This window comes from Aotus nancymaae, unplaced genomic scaffold (assembly GCF_030222135.1).
Source record: "Aotus nancymaae isolate 86718 unplaced genomic scaffold, 86718_ANA_hifiasm-v0.15.2.pri h1tg000004l, whole genome shotgun sequence".
Taxonomy (NCBI): Eukaryota; Metazoa; Chordata; class Mammalia; order Primates; family Aotidae; genus Aotus; species Aotus nancymaae.
The window spans coordinates 11127490-11147123 of NW_026988415.1; the positions used below are offsets into that span (position 1 = coordinate 11127490).

The following is a 19634-nucleotide window of genomic DNA, read 5'->3' on the forward strand; positions in this document are numbered from 1 at the left end:
TAGAAATGTCTTCATCAAAATGAGCCCTTATCTATTTCCTTGTAGCTTCTCTTCATTTGCCCTATTTCTGTCTTCCAGAAAATCAAAATCCTGGGTGGAAAATAAGCTCTGTGCACAGTTCCACTCAAGTGGTATGCAAGGAGTCAGACACAGTTGGGTGGTCCTAGCTTTGTTCACATAGCGTCACTTGTTAGTTGAGTGAATTTGGATTAATGACTCAAGTTCTCTGGGCCTTGATTTTCTTACCTGAAAAAAACAAAACAAACAAAAAAACACCTACCTCATAGGGGTGTTGTGAAAATGAAAGCAATAACACAAGTTGAAGCACCTAGCACACTGGCAAGCTCAGAGAATCCTCTTATAAATGATAGTTACCTTTTGGCCAGATGATCACCTCCTGAGTACCCAAGATGAAACGTACCATTTATGTTATACTGCATTATTGTATTATTAGTTCTGCTGGACAATAGTGAATTATAACTTTCCCTTCTTGTTAACTAATTTCTTAAAAGGTTTAATTTTTTTTTTCTGTTGACTATTCTTTTCCCTCAAGGTTTAATTAAGCTGTTACTGAACAGAACTGAAGTGTTAAATAACCTAAAACGATGGGTTTCTAGCATTCATGAATCCCATACGTTGCCAGCTGGTGAGATTAGTCATGGTAGTGGATGGGAGAGCTTGGCAGGGATTAGCAAATACTCCTGTTAATCAGCAGAATGTGCAAATCAGGCCCTGGCTCATGGCATTGGTATAAATCTCCATGACAACACTAGCTGTTTACATGTGAAGAAGTGATTTCAAAGCTGCAAAGGATGATTGAAATTAATGCAATGATCATAAATGGGAAAAATCTGAGGAAAGGAGAAGTATTCCCACTTCTTAAAGAAATTCATACAACTTTCTATAAATTTAGTAGTAGTTTTACCTTCTCTGAGCCTCTACTACTGGAAAGTTAATTGACAATGATATAAACAGAAAGAAAGTACGAAGGAGTAGAAGAGGGTCTGAAATCATTCATAAAATATACAATCCATCCCTCTGACCAAATAACTATAAACAGGATTATTTGCATATCTGTGTGTACCAAGATTGTCTGAATTAGTATCCTAGTTCCAGCATTCATTAGGTGTGTAACTTTAGGCAAAATTTTTAATGTCATTGTATCTTTTCTCCTAACCTATAACATGATGCTAATAATAGCTCCTGTCTCAGAAAGTTGTTATGAGATTTGGATAAGTTAATTTATGTAAAGTATTTGGAACAATGCCTGGCGTAGAGTAAATGCTTGGGAAAATGTTAGCTGCCATTATTATTATCACTGCTATTATTATTCCTGCTAGTTGGCCATGATTCTTGAATAAGGACTACCTTTCTATTTTATAACCTGTAAAGAAACTACAGAGTGGGAAAGGTTATATTTTTCATTTTCTAATTTTGTTTATGCTGGAAAAGAGACTTGGAAATGTCAGTACTAGAGAGGTTTTATAGGTATTATCATTTTCAATTTCAGTACAACACTTAAGAAAATGACAGCTGTGATACTAGTTGAAGCATAGAATCCAAGTAAGGCCACTTCATTATTTAAACTCCCATCAAAATCTGGGAGCAGGTGGATATCTATAAAATGTGATGTGATCAAAATTGAATTAGTTTACCTCAGAAACAGAGCTACCTTTTTAAACATATATGTAGCTCTGAAAATTAAACCCAGGTCCCTGTCCTCTCATGGACCGATTTTCTCTGTGGTCTCAGCTCATTTCACCTTACTTGTGTCTGTTGGTTGATTAGGCTTTGAATCCAAGCAGGATAATTGCCATAATTCAAGTTTGGATTTAATTTTCAGTGCTCACATTTGATGGGAGATTATTCAAATAGATACTGGGCTATTTGCTTTGTGAGGTCAAAATTGTTGTAACTTTTTTATTAATGCCAACAAATCTCCTGCCAGTCACCACCCACTGGTTCAAAAGGTTTTGGAGGCAGCTTAATGGAGCTGAAAGGGAGTGAGACTAGGAGTTAGAAACCTTGGTTGGAAACCCTGCTGGCCTCCTCTACTATCTGACTCTTTGTTCTTCACTCTGATGTTTCTTTATTTGTGTTTCAATTTTATTTTCTTGTGCACCTTTTTGTAAGCCACTTCAATTCTTCTTTGGAATGAGGTAGGTCTTATACCGATTAATTAATAAATTTGCTGTGTGCTGGTAAGCAAACCATGACCTCTTGGTGGGACACAATTTTCCTGTTTATATTAAGAGCCATTTGAAACCTACTCTGCCTACTTCACCAGTTCTCATGCAGATTGAATAAGATAGCGGTTGTGAAAGAGTTTTGTGAGACAAACTATTGTATAATTTTATACTTGTAAAAGAGTATTTTACTATCAGAATATGGCTAAAATATGGACCAACATAATTACTAACCTGATTTAACTTTCCCTTTAACAAGAAGCAAATAGTCCTCTGCTTATACTTTAATGTCTGAACATTGCTTCTGTTTGTTATTAAAACATGGCCTAACTCCTACATGCTCTAACATTTATTGTATATGAACCCACTCACCAAAATGGACCTGTCTTGCATTTTATTGCTTCAGATGCCTCCTCTGAGGTTTCCAAAGGGAGAAAAAGAGAGTTAGCTAATTCATTTATTCATAAAACTACAATTTATTGAGCCTCTACTCTATCTAGATGTGGACATCCAGAGATGCAGTCCTAATCCCTGCCTCAGCAAGCTCACCATTTAGTGGGAAAGAAAGACAAGTAGAAAGAAATTAATCTTATAGTTGTTATTAAGTAGCTGTATGTTTAGGGGCTATGGAGCAGAAAAGATTTTACATAGGAGTTTTTGAGGAAAGTGTCCTAGAAGAGATAATTCCTGAGATCAGTCCTAAAGACTTCGCCAGGTTAAAGGGACTAGAATTTTCAAGGGTATAGCAGTTGGAGTGGCTAAAGTATATGAGGGGGTTATTTTGGAGAAGGGAAAATCTTTGGTATGCCTGAAATACAGTGTGTCATAGAGTGGCAAAAAGTAAGTGTGACAAAGAAATCTGGGCCCAGATAATGGAAGGCTTGTGTGTGATGAAGAACCACTGAATACCTATTAGCAGAGCATAACATGATCAGATATATAGGTTAGAATTGTAGCAGTGAGCAGAGCAGATTGATCACAGGCAAGAGAAGAGACAGAAGAAAGCAGTTAGGAGACTAGGATGAAATTGAGGAAAGAAATGAAACAAGAATAGATGAATGTCTTAACAATTGGAGTTTAGAGGCATTATGAAGAAGGTAGAGCCATAATATTTGGTTATCCCTTCGATGTAGAGTTGGAAGAAATAGAAGAGTTGAGGATAATGCCCAGGTTTCTGGTTTGGTTAAAATAGAGAGTGTATCCAGAAAGGGGTGAGATAAAAGAAACACCATTAAGAGAAGACGGATCAGTATTGGCTGATAAGTTCAATTTTGGATTTGTTTAATTTGAGGTCTTGAAGGTCATTTGGGTATAACTATCCTTATATGGAGCTCAGAACTGAACTGATGAAAGCAGTGGAGACCATTGGAGTTGTCATAGTATAAATGGTACTTCTTTTCTGCACTATTCATGTGGCTGGTTCCATATTATATTTCAAGAGTCAGCAAAATGTTATCTCCTTTGAGAGGCCTTCTCTGACCTTCCAATTTCAGTTAGGTTCTTCTGCATTAGTCTTGAATGACATTATATTTTTTATAGCAGTAATCACAATTTATAACTACATATTTGTGTTGTTTATAATCTGACTCCTAATTAGACTATAATTTTCACATGGTCAAGATATCTGCTTTGATCACCACTGAATACCTACAACTCAGCCTGACACGTAGTAGATGCTCAAACAACATTCATAGGATGGATGAATAAAGTCAGCAGAGCAAATACCTAGAAAGAAAAGATTGAGAAAGAAAATTAGAGGGTATAGGACAGAATCCTAAAGCACTCAAATGGTTAATAAGAGGAAACAGGAACCAGAAAATGAGACAAAGTAGGAATAGTCAAATACAGATATGAGGAAAACTAGGAGAGCATAGTGTTGGACAAGCCAAAGGGAGACGACTCATGTGTTACAAAAAGAATGGTCAGTAGCCTCAAACGCTGCTGAAAGGTTGTATAAAGTAATGACTGAGACAAGGCATTGGACATGACAATAAGAAAGTTACTGATCACCTTTGTAACAGTAGTTTTAGTGGTATGGTTAAGGCAAAGAATGAATGAGGACTTCTAGTCAATATGTTGAACTAAGGTATTGCTTGTGACTACCTATTCTACAAAAACACAGAAATAGTGAATAAAATATTACCCTAAGTCTTTGACAATACACAAGATAATTCAAAAGCAAAAAAAAAAAAAAAAAAAGGGAACTCTGTAAGTGATAGAAATAAGGAACAATTCAAAGCCAAAGCAAATCACAGCAGTTGAAGCTAAATGGCCATTAAGAGTAGCAGAAGTGGGTATATACCCTGGGACTTAAGTTGAAGCCACAGCCCTGATACAGAGCCCTGAGTTAACTGCAGAATCCCTGGCGCCAAGGAGTCCAATCCAGTTCATGACAAATCAGGGCCCAAGGCCTGGAGACATAGAATGTAAGTGAGGTTTCCATTCTGGGCTGAGAATATGAGATATTGGAACCCACATCTGAACTCATACTATCAATTTGTACTGGGAAATTAAAATAAAAATGGATCTGTAATCATCAGTGAAACCCTTAAAGTGCTAGTAGAGAAAAAACACAAAACCATAGAGGTAGATAACTCTACTATCCAGGATTCATGTGCTATTTTACAGAAAACAACACTCCTGTTGAATGTGAAATTTACAGAGCAAGAAGAGGAATAAAACACCATGGAAGAGTCAGCAGTGACATAACCAGGGTAATTCATATTCCAGAAATATGGCAATATGGAAGAGACTTTAACCTAAGTGCTAAGTGTCATCAAAATGTTCAGTAAGATAGAGAAAGGAAGACAATTCATTAGGTATGATCAGGACATCATGAAAAAATAGCAGACATATTACCAAACACCAAACAGAAATTTTAAATATATATATATAGTATTTAATATATATGTGTATATATATTTTATATATATTTGTGTGTATGTATATATAATTTTATATGCCATTCATACAATATTATTGTATAATACATAACATAGTATTTCTACCAATGAAATAAAATCAACAGATAAATCCAGCTAAAGAGGGGATTAGTGAAGCACCCAGATTTTGCAAAGAACGATAAAGAGATGGAACTAGGAAAGAGATGTAAGGAATCATGAGGGAGACGCTAAACAAAATGAATATTTTATCCATTATTTCTGTGTTTTGTGGATGAATAGGCAGGATGCACCTAACGGGAGTTGCAGTAGAACAATAGAGATTTAAAGAGAGGCAATAGGTAAAGAGTTGATAGCTAAATTTCCAGAATTGAAGCACAGTAACTGAACAACTGATTGAGCACAATTGAAGAGGAATACAGGAGTAGGGAACTTTTCCAGAATGTTTTCAATATATTCAAATACCAACCAAATCCTAGTTGTCCCTCTACTGTAGGAATACTGAAATCTATATAGATGAATTACTGGCATTACCTGGTTTGGACAATCATTTTCACACAATCTTTAATTTGTTAGCTTAAAGTTTTATCATCACAAAAATTATTTATTGACTTCCCATGTGAAAAATCTCTGGTCTCCAACCTCACTCCAGTTATATCAGGAGAATGGCTGACTTACCATAGCATACATGCCAATATAATTTTCATTTTGAATGGCATCTTTCTAGAGGGATTACTTCTACTAAACCCTCTGCTGTTGCCGGCCGAAATCAATAACAACTGTATACCTTAACATCAGTTTTGACAATATGTGCTGAATGCGATCAGTAGGAAAGGGAAGACGATCTGTTTATATATAAGCAAGGAAAAAAAACTTACAAATGTCCATCAGAATATCCACATAGCACAGTTGATTTCTCCAAATCCCCAATGGTTGATGTTCTAAGTGTAGGGATATAAAAATACCAGGTTTTGCAAGTTATTTCAGCTGAGGGAAAGTGTTATGCCCTAGTAAGAAGAATCCAGTACAAGGAGTCAGTTGAAATCCAGGTTTGAAGTCTAGCTTTACCTAATTTCGTTCCCCACTTCTGAGTTTCTTCCCATCCTCCCACATTCACCTTCAGTGACAGATTTTGTTTTCGGAAGCTGGACTCAATTCCTGCCCTCCTGCTCTCCTGCCCACAAAGTTAGCTGTGCCCTCTTTGGGCTCTGAAAACACTGGATATTTAGTATCATTCTTAAAGTGCTTATCACACTTGCGTTTTAGTTATTTATTTCTCTTTCTCCTCCACTTGAGGGAAGCAGTAGAGTCATTTTTTAAAACATGAGCTATAAAGTCAGTGTGCATAGATTCAAATTCTGAGTCCACCACTCCCTACACGAATGAATGCATTACCCTTTCTTCATCTCAGTTTCTACATCTGTAAAGTGGGGATAAGTTCATAAGGTTATTTTAAGTATCAAAAGGGTAAACAAAGATAAAGTACAATAAGTCCTTGCTTAAATGTCATAAATAGGTTCTTGGAAACTGCAACTTTTAAGTGAAATGACATACGGCAGGTTCTCAGATAATGTCATTTTCTTCAATATTGTTTTTCCTTATAATGTTGATGAGAAAAAAAGTTGGTTTTGTTATCTCATTTGGCTTAAAATTGCAGTTTCCAAGAACATATCAATGACACTAAGTAATGATTTATTGTACTTTGAACAGTGTCTGGAGTAGAGTTGGTTCTCAGTACATTAGAGCTATCAGTCCTTGGCAAATAGTTCTCAGTAAATTTTGAATGAAGAAATTAATGAATGAACAAATAAACAAATGGCCTAAGCCATATGTATTTAACTTCTCTTGCCTCAGTTCTCTTCTCTAAAATGAAATCATTAGGTGAGCATCAAGGCTTTAGAAATTTAGAAATCAGTTTCTAAAACTGCTTGAGGCCTTCAGTGGTGGCTCAAAAAGTTACTAAGTAAGTTTAATTAGTTGATTGTACTTTTAACTGTCAGAAGGGAAAAGTTGGAGCAAATTAGTTAGAATAAATATTGGAGAAACGCCTGATTGCAAAAGGATAGTCATGGACTTCCGAGTATGGAAGTGAATACACTGTGTATAATATTTTTCTCTCTTTTGGCTGAACTCAAGCTTTCTGTAGCTAAAAACAGATGGCACAAAAAAGCTTACAGCGTGGAAAGCCAGTTTTTCCTATATGAAAAGAATTGAGTGTTTGGAGTGCTTTAACTTCTTGTCTCTGCCAGGGAGTGATGGAGAGAAAGGCCAGGAAGTGTCCTTTGGGTCTCATAGCATTCCAAAGTCCCAGAATACCTGAGAGAAAACGGGTTCTAGTGTCAAACTATTTCTTGGGGTAGGAAACCTAGAATAACATTAAGTAGTGATTTATAATCATATAATTTTCATGAGAAAGCAATTTTTTCTTTAAATATTGCTGAAGTTACTGAATATTATGAACTGTGCCTATAACTAGGCATAGATCATATGTATTATTTTTATTTCATAATTCACTTTTGTTAAAGAAAAAAACAAAACTGATTAGAAAATCATGCTATATTTCATCTCGTTCAGTCCCCCAAGCCACAAGATACACATCCAGGCACTACTGTCAAGCAACCCAAATTCCAGACCCACTCCCAATGAGGAAAGAAGTAGTATTTAAAGGGCTGGCCTTGTACACATAAATTGTATTTTTTTTTCTTTGGCTGAGGATACTTAGTTTAAACACTTTCACTTCCACTTATATACTAGCCAGGAAACCAGTAGTTGTATCACTTAGTCTTTCTAGGCTTCACTTTCCTCACCTTTGCAATGGCAATAATGCTAATACCTACCTTACAAGTTGTTGTAAGGATTACAGGGAATAAGGTTATAGCACTTAACAAGTTGCTTGTCCAATTATAACCATAGTATTTACTGAGTGTTATCACCATTTCCAACCCCAGTTTTGGGAAAAACAAATCTAAAGCAGAGTGGAAAGCTTAAATATCACCTAGGGCATCTGCACAGTTCTCAGGTGGGTTTTCAACCTGTCTTTCATCTCATCCTTAGAATATGGTGGATAGTATTTTTTCTGAATTTACCAGGTTCTTCTGCCCAAATCTTGGTCAGTGTCTGAAAAGAGATGTGTTAAGACTCTTAATCCTAAGGGAACACCAAATTATTTCCCCATTACCTCTCTGTTGCTTTAAAAAATAGAAATTCTTGATAGGAAATTGGGGAAAACAGTGCCATTGGCAAGTAGGAAATCCATCCAGTGTTCCTTATGCTAGTTGTGAATCTTGCCTCCACATGCTAAAAATAACAGACGCTAGATCATTTGTCCACACTGAATTATCTTCCTCAAATCCTGAGTTTAGGTCACCCTCCAGTAACATTATTTCCCAAATTGGTTTAGATCCAGAAAAATCAGGCTGTCTACCTTTGCCTCAAATCCTCCATGATTTTTTTCCCCTAGTTTTTCATTTAGATTACCTAGTTCACTGGGCAAGAAATGAACCCAGTGTTACAGATACTTTGTCTCTGATTCTTGTACATTTTTATTCTGCCATAAATGTCTCATCATAGAAACACCTCATTTATGTTTGTTAGCCATCACTTAGTTCATAAAATAGAAATTGTTCCTTCAAGATCTTCAAATATTATTGAGTAAAGCAGAATTAAATTCACTTAGAGAACCTGATGCTTTTCTTGGCTCTAGACACTCTGTCACCACTAAAGCAACCCATTATTGTGTCTACAATGTGTTTTCTGCAAGTTGGATGAGAGAAACTTTAGGAAATAAATGTGACTGCCTTGATCCACATGCTCCAGGTTTATCCAGTATGATCTTCCAAAGGCAATCATCTTGATGCTTTGGCTCACACCTGTAATTTTCAGGACTTTGGGAGGCCAAGGCAGGAGGATCGCTTGAAACCAGGAGATAGAGATATGCCTGGGCAACAAAGAGAGAACATGGCCTTACAATAGATTTTTTTAAAAATTAGTCAAATGTGGTGGCACGTGCCCATAGTCCCAGCTACTTAGGAGACTGAGGTGGGAGATGGCTTGAGCCCAGCAGTTGGAGGTTACAGTGAGCTGATTACACACCACTGCACTCCTGCCTGGGTGAGAGAGGGACCCAGTCTCAAAAAAAAAAAGAAAAAACAACGAAAACCACTAACAATCCCCATGACCTACCAGAGGAGACCTTTGCCTTCTCATAATGGTGTTACTGCCCCTTTCCACATTCCCTGTGATTATCTCTTGGTGGCAGGTCATGGTTATATAAATAGTGGTGTTGTTTTAATGACAGAATGATAGTCTTAATGGATATCAACCCACATACCCACTCAAGTTTTTGTTGTATTCATAAAAGCTTTTATAGAAGATAAATCAGAAATCAATTATAGTATTTAACAACCTTCACTGAAAAGAATGTTTTCTTTGTACAGAAGTTAAATCCCCAAATATTAAAGCTTAAGCTCATTTCCTTGTGTTCTCTTCTCAAGATCAAGAAACCTCCACCCCAGAAGGCTGCTATTTCTCTCCAGGTTTCCTTGATTAAATGGCCAAGCAGGTAATCAGAGGCCTTGAACTCTTGATGTTGCAGTTGCCGTGGCTAATTAAATGGTGAAGAGCTGAATTCATGGACATGATTAATACCATCAGGGTGTTTTATGGCTTTAATGTTCATAAATTATGACTGAACAATGAAATTTTTATGTGGGTTATAGGATTTTTCTTCTTAAGGATCAGAATTAATCAGTGTTTCCTCAATTGATTTTAAATATAAATCCGAGGCTTCAGTAAATTCTATAGCTTAAGTATTTAGACAATGATCTCAGAGACAGGACGTAATGAAAACCAAGCCACAATCATAGTGTGACGCAAGCCTAAAGTCTTTTGAATTTTCATTGTAAATGCAATTCAGAAGAGCTAATCAGTTCCTAAAAGGATAGTCCTGGAGACCTTTGCTTCTGAAGTATAAATCCCCTAAATGATGTGATCTTTGCCAGCTAATATATGTGTCAGGGTATGGAACAGGATACAGTAGTCACTCTTTCTTTACCTGGAATTCTAGTGTGACACTAACAAGATTTCCTTAAACTGCGTTTTTCCTCCTGTAGATAAGTGTCAAGAGTCAATATATCCTTCCCTTCTACTTCCCCTGCCCCTTCTTTCCTTCCTTCCCTCCCTCCTTCCTTCTTTCCTTCCTTCCTTCCTTCCTTCTCTCCCTCCCTCCTTCCTTCTTTCCCTCCCTCCCTCCCTCCTCTCTCTCTCGCTCTCTCTCTCGCTTGCTTTTCTTCTTTGCAGGGTCTTACTCTGTCACCCAGACTGGAATTAGGTGGTGGGATCATAGCTCGCTGCAGCCTGAAACTCCTGGGCTCAAAGGATCCTTCTGCCTCAGCTTCCCAAAGTGCTGGGATTACAGGTGTGAGCCACTGTGCCTGGCTGGCAGCTGGCTGGCAAGAGCCTACTCTGTTAGCTTTTCTCTTTTCTCCTCATTTGTATTTCTATCCAGTGTTTTCTCTGAGACTTTGTACATAATTAGATAGACCACAAAAGGTGGAACTTGGCTACCTCATCTGGTAAATACTTCTCTGCTGCCTTAATTAGTGAATGGTGAGATCCCGGTGTTACTCGACCTTGGTGCATCTGAACCTGCCAACATTTCCTCTTTTTGAGCTCATCATCAGTCCTTGACCTGGTATCTTGCCACTCAGACATTTTGGTGAACTGTTAGTATAGAAGGAGAACAAACTGGCAAGTGATTCTGAGTGAGCTTATCTTCATGGAGGAAGGGTGTTTGAAAACTTTCATTTTCAGAGTTTCAGAAAGACAGCCAATTCCTTTCTTCTCTGAAGGGACTGAAGCTGCTCCCAATTAGGCTGTCAGAGTTCTCTCATTTTTACTCATCACAGTCACATCTGTTTGGGTTTCTGTCTCTCTCCCGGAGATGCCTCTTGAGAGCAGGTCCCCTCAGCTTCCTTACACCTCCTCTGAGGACTGCCAAAAGAGATTGGCAGAGAACGATCAGCATTCTATGCCCTGATAATTCACATAACTCTCTCTGAAAAGCATAATGAAACCAAGTTCTCAAGTGAACCCGCGAGGAGTGGAATCAAAGGGACTTTTGCACTTTTCCTTGGAATCCAATTTAGAATTTATGTTCTCATGGGGTGGAAGGGAACAGAGAGATAGGAAGTATGAGGAGGGGAAGATAAAGAAGTAGGAACAGGGACATATGGGAAAAATAATCATAGGCTCTCAGAGCCAAAAGGACTTTAAGGAACATGTCATCTGGAGGTTTCCAAACATTTTGTTTTTAGTACCAGAATCTTTTCATTTTTATTTTTTACATAATAAATCATACAATGAGCTCCACTATATAAAACAGATGAAAACAGAAATTGAAGTAAACACTCAAATGAAAAGAATTAAAATAGATTAAATCTACCGTTGAAACATTGGCAAGGGAACTTTTATTACTTTTCATTACTTTTAGAGTGCTGAAGAATACAAAGTGAAGACTGCCAATCTTGTCTAAGTATTACTTTAAAGATGGGAAAATTGAGGTCTGTGATATAGAGACATGACATACTCAAGATAACACAGTCAGTTAGATGCAGAGATAGGATTAAAACATATGTTTCCAGCCTGTCAGGCTAGAACTCTTCAGGAGTTGAGTTACAAAAAGAAGCTAAGAATGCTTTCTTTCTGAGCATGGTCAAAAAGAGAGGTTGGTGGACAATGCAATGGGAGAGAGGAGAACTGGGGGTAACAAAAGAGAACAGGCCCACAGGGCATAGAAGAGTTTGAACCACCAGGGCTGGCTAAGCAGAGATAATTGAAATTTACAAATATGGAGGAGATCCAGGAAGTTCCATAGTAAGGGCACAATGTGAATTGCTAGGAACAAATCAAAACAGGAGAAAAAGGGATTTGGAAATAGGTGACAAAAGAGAGTTCTTTACTACTTCCCCTACACAAATGTCATACTATTGGTCCAAGATGGCAGTGGGGCAGCAAAGAAAAGAAAAATATGCTTCTCTAGAATTGGCTGCAATTCTGTCTTTCATTATACCTTCTCGAGATGTATGCGACTTTGGCACAGTTTTCTGTTAGAGATTTGAAAGTAATATTCACACTCCTGTCTGAATTTTTAAGCACCTAGGAAAAAGACATGAGAATTAGGAAAACATGAACATATCTGCATTATTTTTTTGTTTTCTGGGGTTTTTGTTTTTTGGGTTTTTCTTTAGATGGACTTTCACTCTTGATGCCCAGGCTGGAGTGTGGTGGCATGATCTCAGTTCACTGCAACCTCTCCCTCCCAGGTTCAAACGATTCTCCTGCCTTAGCCTCCTGAGTAGCTGGGACTACAGGCAAGTGCCACCATGCCTGGCTAACTTTCTGGTTTTAGTAGAGACAGGGTTTCACCATGTTGGCCAGGCTGGTCTCGAACTCCTGACCTCAGGTGATCCACCCACCTCAGCCTCCTAAAGTTCTGATATTACAGGTGTGAGCCACCACACAAGGCCAGTATCTGCTTTATTTATTTATTTATTTTTTCTGAGACGGAATTTCACTCTTGTTACCCAGGCTGGAGTGCAATGGCGCGATCTCGGCTCACCGCAACCTCCGCCTCCTGGGTTCAGGCAATTCTCCTGCCTCAGCCTCCTGAGTAGCTGGGATTACAGGCACGCACCACCATGCCCAGCTAATTTTGTATTTTTAGTAGAGACGGAGTTTCACCATGTTGACCAGGATGGTCTCCATCTCTTGACCTCGTGATCCACCCGCCTCGGCCTCCCAAAGTGCTGGGATTACAGGCGTGAGCCACCGCGCTCGGCCAATATCTGCTTTATTAATGGTTAATTTCATTGAACAATGTGATTTGGACCCAATTTCAAAATGGTTTTCTTTCACTTTCTGTCCCAGATTGAATTTACCCTCTGGTCACAGGACTTTGTGAGTTCTCTTAGTGGAAGACAGAAGAGAAGGAATGAGGTCTGTAGGCAGACAGATCACAGAGAGATGCCCCCTTCTCCAGTGTCATTAATAATGTGCCATGCGTTTTCCTGTTCATGAAGACAAGAGATTCAAGGGGGGCAGGGTATAAAAAGGTAGAAATACCTTTTGTGGGTCGGCAGGAACGTGTGATTGAAGGAGAGTCTGGTTCCCCCTCCCCCATACTCTTCATTTTTCAATATTATACAGTTTCATCGGGGAGAGAAGGATTAGAGCAAGAAAGACATCTATAAACGTGTAGAATCATGTGCTTATCAGCTTTGGCCCAATGGTTCCATGAGCTCAGGTGGGTGCTAGACAGGAGTTAGAAACAAAAGGATGTATTTACAGTTTGTGTTTGTAACTTTGTAATAAGTGCCCCTGCCATTGTTATTATCTATTCCTGAAGTGTTCTCTGAGTCTGTTTACCTCTAATATCTACCAGAGAGTGGCCACATCAATAATTCTACAGGCATCCTGAAAATACCTTATGAATGGTGTTTGCTGAAGCAAACAGTGAGAGCTATCTGAGAGAAGTGGAGGAAAAAGAAGGGTGTAGGAAATTATGATTTTCTCAATATCATCTATCCTTCTAAGGTCTATCCCCTTCCTGACTCAGAACTTCATCTTTCTTTAGCTTTTGCATGCCTGCTCTGGTCAGTGTCCCAAGAGAGAAACAAGAGTAGGAACAAAAAGCCCTTGGGGTTGGTGCTCAGTAGAAGGTAAAAGCATACAGAGAGTAAGTGGAGACCTTGTACCTGTTCATCACCCACCCCAAATATTTGGCCCTGATCAAAGCTTCTCCTGACCCCTCCTTATGTAAGAGATTTTCCTTCAATGGTATCTGTAAATTAAACAACAATCACATACATTCCGAACTGAGAAATATCCTCCTACTCTTCAGAATCAATACGAATCAGTCATTCATTTGGGATTTATTTTTCCCCATGAATCAAAGTTTAAACAAGTGGATACTTCAATAGACTTGAGGTGCTAAAACTCTCGTCTACCTTGTCCTCCCTTCTCATTTGGGAAAGCCAAAAGTACAAAAGAGTAGGTAGAAAATGTCAGACCCTTTGGCATCATTCTCCTGTAACTATCAGTCTCAACTCACTGCAGACTTTACCCCAGTCTGCCTTGCAGACACACAGTGGTGCTTCTGATGGAGCAAGAGGCATTTCAAGACTGGGGAGAAGTGGAAAGAGGGATAGCAACAGTTTCCCCTGTGAAGCAATGGAATCTACAGAAGGGTCAGGTAATTCAGCTCTTAAGGGCTAAGAAGCCTGAAAGTATTTCAGTGTTGCTGAGTTCGAGCTTGTTTGTTGGGCTGTCAAGCATGAAAAAAAGGGCTGGAGTCTGGGGATAAGCTGAGCATCTGGTTTTGCGTTTACATCAGTTCTGAAAAGAGGTGATAAGGGTGCCACGTAGCAGTCCGGTAAAGATCGTGTAGGGCTTCCAGGTAGTAGAGCTGCTCTAGTTTGCTTCCTGTTTGGCCTCAGAAATCAAGTAAAATAGTCAAATAATTTTGTCTGTTTGAAGGTAGGGATGTAGATAGGCCATTTCTCTTTGCTGCATTTCTGGCCTCAAAAACTCTTCTTTCTTTTCCTCCAGAATGAAATATAACACAGGGAGAGGACAGAACTTCTTAACAAAGTGAGGCCAGCAAAAAGCCAGACTGGTTCCTCTGGAGGAAGGGAGACTGCCTGACTTTGGAGGAGTACAAAAAAATAAGTTCAGAGATTAGAGATGGGCCACAGCTTAAATACAGAGGTTCGACTTTGCATTTCCCAAATACGTAGTGTTTCTGTTACACGACCCAAGCTCTCTGCTTGGATTCGAAATCCGAGCGAACAGATAAGGGGGCGCAGAGGAAAAACAGGTTTTGTACTCTACAAATTGGCTTGAAATGAAAAGCCAGCAAAAACCACTGGGTGGCAGCGTGGTGTGCGGGCGCAGCTCTGCAGTGCCGGCTTCTGCTGCTATCGCTGGGGCTGAACCCGTCTGGGGACTCTGGCCTCCTCTCCTGAATGGCTACAAGTGTCGCCAAGCAAAATACCTCCGCGCCGGTGTGTGAGGGTTCTGCTGGTGGTTGGTGCGTCCAAGCCAGAGGCAGGGATCTGGCGAACTTCTTAGGGGCTCCAGCCCGAGTACAGTCTGGTCAGCTCAAACCCTAAGGAAACACCCCCACCGCGCCATCCCCCAATGCCGAGCGAACCCCTGCTCCGTCAGCCCAACTACCTCATCCCGGTTCCTCCCCCATCACTGTTTCCTCCCGAAGCTCCTTTCGGGAAAAGGAAGGGAGAAGGATTTGGAAGATGGGGCAGTACGGAAGCCCCTACAGGTGTTAGCCGGAACGGCCGGCCGGGGACTTGGGGGAGGGGGGGTGGGAGGGGCGGCCTGCGGCTCTGAGCCCGCGGACTCCGCTCTGGGAGGGAGGGGCCGCCGCGGGAGGGGGCTGCAGGGAAGCTGTCGCGCTGTTCCGGAGGGTGCCTGCGGCGGCTGAATTCCTGTGCTGCGACTGTGCCGCGCCCAGAGCAGCAGCAACAGCGAAGATGCGAGGCCATTACCTGTTTGATCCCTGTCGGAAAGCTGGCACGGGCCAACTTTTCCCGAATATCAAGCCAAGAAGTTGCAAGGACTAGTCGAAGACTCGGAGGGGCCAGGGCGAGGGCGCGCTCCCCCGCGCGCTGCCTCCTCCCTCCTCCCTCCGGCCGCCCGAGCTCCCGGCCTCTCTCCCGCCCGCGCTCACTCCCTCCGCCCGCCTCCCTCCTCTGGCCCCCTCCGCGCGGCACAGGGCGGGGGGTGCCGCGAAACTCCGACCCGAGCCACTTGGACTTGCACAGTGTCCTCGGGGCGCAGGGGCCGAGCGCACGCAGTCGCGCAGCTCTGCCTCCGCCTGCCATTCTCGCCCGCGATCCCGGCCCGGGGCTGTGGCGTCGACTCCGACCCAGGCAGCCAGCAGCCCGCGCGGGAGCCGGACCGCCGCCGGAGGAGCTCGGACGGCATGCTGAGCCCCCTCCTTGGCTGAAGCCCGAGTGCGGAGAAGCCCGGGCAAACGCCAGCTAAGGAGACCAAGGCGGCCAAGTCGCGAGACAGCGGACAAGCAGCGGAGGAGAAGGAGGAGGAAGTGAACCCAGAGAGGGGCAGCAAAAGAAGCGGTGGTGGTGGGCGTCGTGGCCATGGCGGCGGCTATCGCCAGCTCGCTCATCCGTCAGAAGAGACAAGCCCGCGAGCGCGAGAAATCCAATGCCTGCAAGTGTGTCAGCAGCCCCAGCAAAGGCAAGACCAGCTGCGACAAAAACAAGTTAAATGTCTTTTCCCGGGTCAAACTCTTCGGCTCCAAGAAGAGACGCAGAAGAAGACCAGGTCGGAAGGGGTTTTTGCTTTCTTTTCCCCATACTTATGAGTGTGGTAGGGGCGATGGGGGGCAGATATGTAGCATAGGTGAGTTTGTCGGTGGCCCATCTTGTGCAGAAAGAGCCACCTCGCCTGTGTGCGTGCGTGGGAAGGCGATGGCTTTCTTGCCTCCTTCGTAACAGTAACACGCTTGCTGCATTGCAACTGCCCTGGGACAGGCGCAGAACCTGAGTGCATATTCTGCCCTGGGAGACTTGCCTTCAGCTTTGGACACGTCACGTGTGTGCATGCCGGGTGGGCTCTGAGCAGGCGTGACCCAGACATGGCTATGATGTGTGTGGCGTGGAAATTGCAGGCTCAGAGCTGGACAGACACCATCCTCCCGCCCCGGTAGAGCCTGGGGAATCCCTCTCTTGCCTTTATCTCTGCCTGTCAGACCCTTCCCCTCCAGCTTCCACCTCCAAGGGATGTGGGCTTCTGCTGTCTATGCATTGCGTTTCTTTCATTACTTTTAAGCTTTTTGGGACAGACTTGACTTGTGGTGCAGCTTTGAAATGTTTGCTGGGGCGGCGGGGGGAGGGGGATTTCTAGAACCTTGCAGCAAAGAGCTTAGAAATTTGGTTAGACTTGTATAATTGGTTACATGCTACTAAAATGCGAGATTGAAGAGGGAATTTAAACTCATAGCCAGATTGTGGGTTCTTTTGAACATTTTCAGTGGTAAGAGTAGCGGGATATCCCGGCGACTGGAAATTCAGCTCTAGGTGTCAGGTTGCGTCAAGGTAGACCTTCAAGGGAGCATGCAGTTTATTTGCCGTTCTCAACCAAATAAATCTTTTACAATCTTTTCTACCTTTTACTAGATAAATATTGCACAGAAGAAAAAGACTCACTGATCTGTTACTTCTCCATTTATGTGTGCTACACATCCTGGAATGGAAAAGCAGATATAACGTTTTCTGTTCTCACAAAGTTTTTAATGCATTAACTGTAAATTAGGCTTGTTTCAAAAAGGCTTAAGTGGTTGCAAAGCATGCTGATATGGCTCGAATAATCACATAAATACTATTTCAGCTCAGGTGTTTGTATTCAGTAAAAGCAAATTTTGGATAATATGGCTGTTATTGGTAAACTAGACACTTGATTAATCTATGGTGATTCATAACTGAAAATCATTTTAATTAAGAACTGATATTTTTCATAATCATACTTCTGATATGAAATTTCAAAATTAGTATGCAATGATTTTTTCCTCCCCACCAACAAAAGCCCTGCTCTTTTCACACACATTTTCACTAATGATAATTAATATGACAGGATTTGCTAATGGTTGTTGTATCTCCCTCCTCCCTTTTTTGGTATCAAAGTCTCAGTTTTCCAAATACAGTTTCCTTAATAGGGTTCCAGGTTATTTATGCATTTTCTACCTTCTTAGTATAAAGGAGATTATTTATTCAAATTGTCATTTGAAGGATATCTTTGCTAGTGGGTTTTTGGTCCTTGGTTGTTTCGCAAACAACTCTGAATTATCTTTGTATTTCTCCTTTTCCTTTCGCATGAAAAGTGGTGCAATTTCAAAAGGCAGAATAGCCATTTACCAGCCCTTTTCAGATACTCAATGATGTAGTGTTCCACTACGTAAGCCATTGGTAAAGCTATCAGAAACTATAGACACTTTCAGAAGCTTTCCCAATGTTTCCACGAAGAAATAAAATGTTTCTTTAGTTTGGATATTTATACTGAAACTCAGAGTTTGTTTTCTTTCTTCCAGACACTTTAAAAGCGTAGTTTGGCCTTTTCTATTAAGATTTGTAAATGAAATTAGAAATTGAAATTCCCAGTCTTTTCAACTACATAGGCACAATTTATCAATTGATCCAAACCATTGTTCTCTTTGCAGAGCCTCAGCTTAAGGGTATAGTTACCAAGCTATACAGCCGACAAGGCTACCACTTGCAGCTGCAGGCGGATGGAACCATTGATGGCACCAAAGATGAGGACAGCACTTACAGTAAGTAACTGCAAAATAAATAGTATATGCCAGCATATTGTTGACATTGTGTTCTTTTTATTTATTTTAAAAATAAATACGCTTTCCTAAATCCTGAATTGAATGCAAAATATAGTCACACTACATAACCCTGTTTACACAGATTAACCTAAAGGAAGTTGAATATGAATCTATCTAAGATAGTAAACTAAAGCAAATAATGTTGACACCATCTGAGGAGTAATCCAAGTGTCATCTCCATGGAAATCTAGGTAGATTTATGGCTTTCCTTTGGATTTTATTACTTTTTTTCCCACAGAAAATTTACCCACCCACACACAGATCCAGAAATAGCATGTTATCTCTACTCTTAAGAACGGGTCTTAACCCAAGAGAGAGGAGTGGTTTCATAACATGAAAATTCATCATTACAGGCTTTCATTTCTGCTCCCTGCTCCACACACTGATAACTCTGAGACTAGTGGAATTTTAACATTGCTATACCTCCACAGGTGGGTAAAGGAATTTCTTTTAGTTCTTTCTTTTTAACCATGGTTTAAGACCAAATTGGAGACTATAATGGTGAGCCTAAAAAAGAAACACATAAAAAATAATTAGGTTTTATTTCTAATTATTGAAGGAAGGTGATTCTAAGATGTTACATAACCTTTAATTACATATGTTTTATTTATTTGGAGTAATAAAAAACATAAACTTGTAAATAGTGCAGGCTTTTCTTCAATGATAGTTGATGTTTTCTTGCAATTTACAGATTTCTGGAGACAATAAATGTTTCATAAGGCTAGAGCACTTAATTCTCGTAATTTTTTCTTTCTTTTCTCCAATTTCTACTGAATTTCTCTCACACCCTTTGATAATTTCCCATTTATGCTCCCATTGTCACTGAGAAAATAGTCAAGGAAAGTAGGTCTGAATGGTAAGCAGTATGCTCTGCAGCTTTTTTAGACATGTATGGCTACAGCAATGCCATTGATGAGGGTCTCAATGTTAGGTGTAAAAAGTTTCCCACCTTTTAGGAATGCTTCCTGGACTGATGGCCAAGCTATAACCTCAAGAGGAAGTCACTTTTAATTACCACTGAAGAAAGCTCTGTTGGTATAGAGGATGAAAAACCTCCATACTGAATGGTTCTTCACTGTTCTGCAAAAGTTCTATGTCACTGTTGTGATATTAAAATTTTATACT

At 40.6% G+C, this 19634-nt stretch overlaps 1 protein-coding gene and 1 long non-coding RNA gene across 5 annotated transcripts in view; one reads left to right on the plus strand and one right to left on the minus strand.

Moving 5' to 3' along the window:
• Positions 1-19634, plus strand: part of FGF13 (fibroblast growth factor 13) — a 579020-nt gene that overhangs the window by 487452 nt on the left and 71934 nt on the right. For 3 of the 4 annotated variants that reach the window (XM_012472309.2, XM_064384169.1, XM_012472308.2), the window contains one exon: positions 18339-18449. In XM_012472309.2, the coding sequence (XP_012327732.1) occupies positions 18339-18449 (111 nt within the window). Of the gene's footprint in view, positions 1-16075; positions 16448-18338; positions 18450-19634 lie in introns of those variants that run through there. The other variant, XM_012472310.3, reaches the window with a different exon arrangement.
• Positions 10381-15173, minus strand: LOC105730850 (uncharacterized). Its single transcript, XR_001110575.3, has 3 exons — positions 15138-15173; positions 12156-12241; positions 10381-11077 (listed from the first exon to the last, which is right to left on the minus strand). It is a non-coding gene; the product is annotated as an uncharacterized LOC105730850 (long non-coding RNA).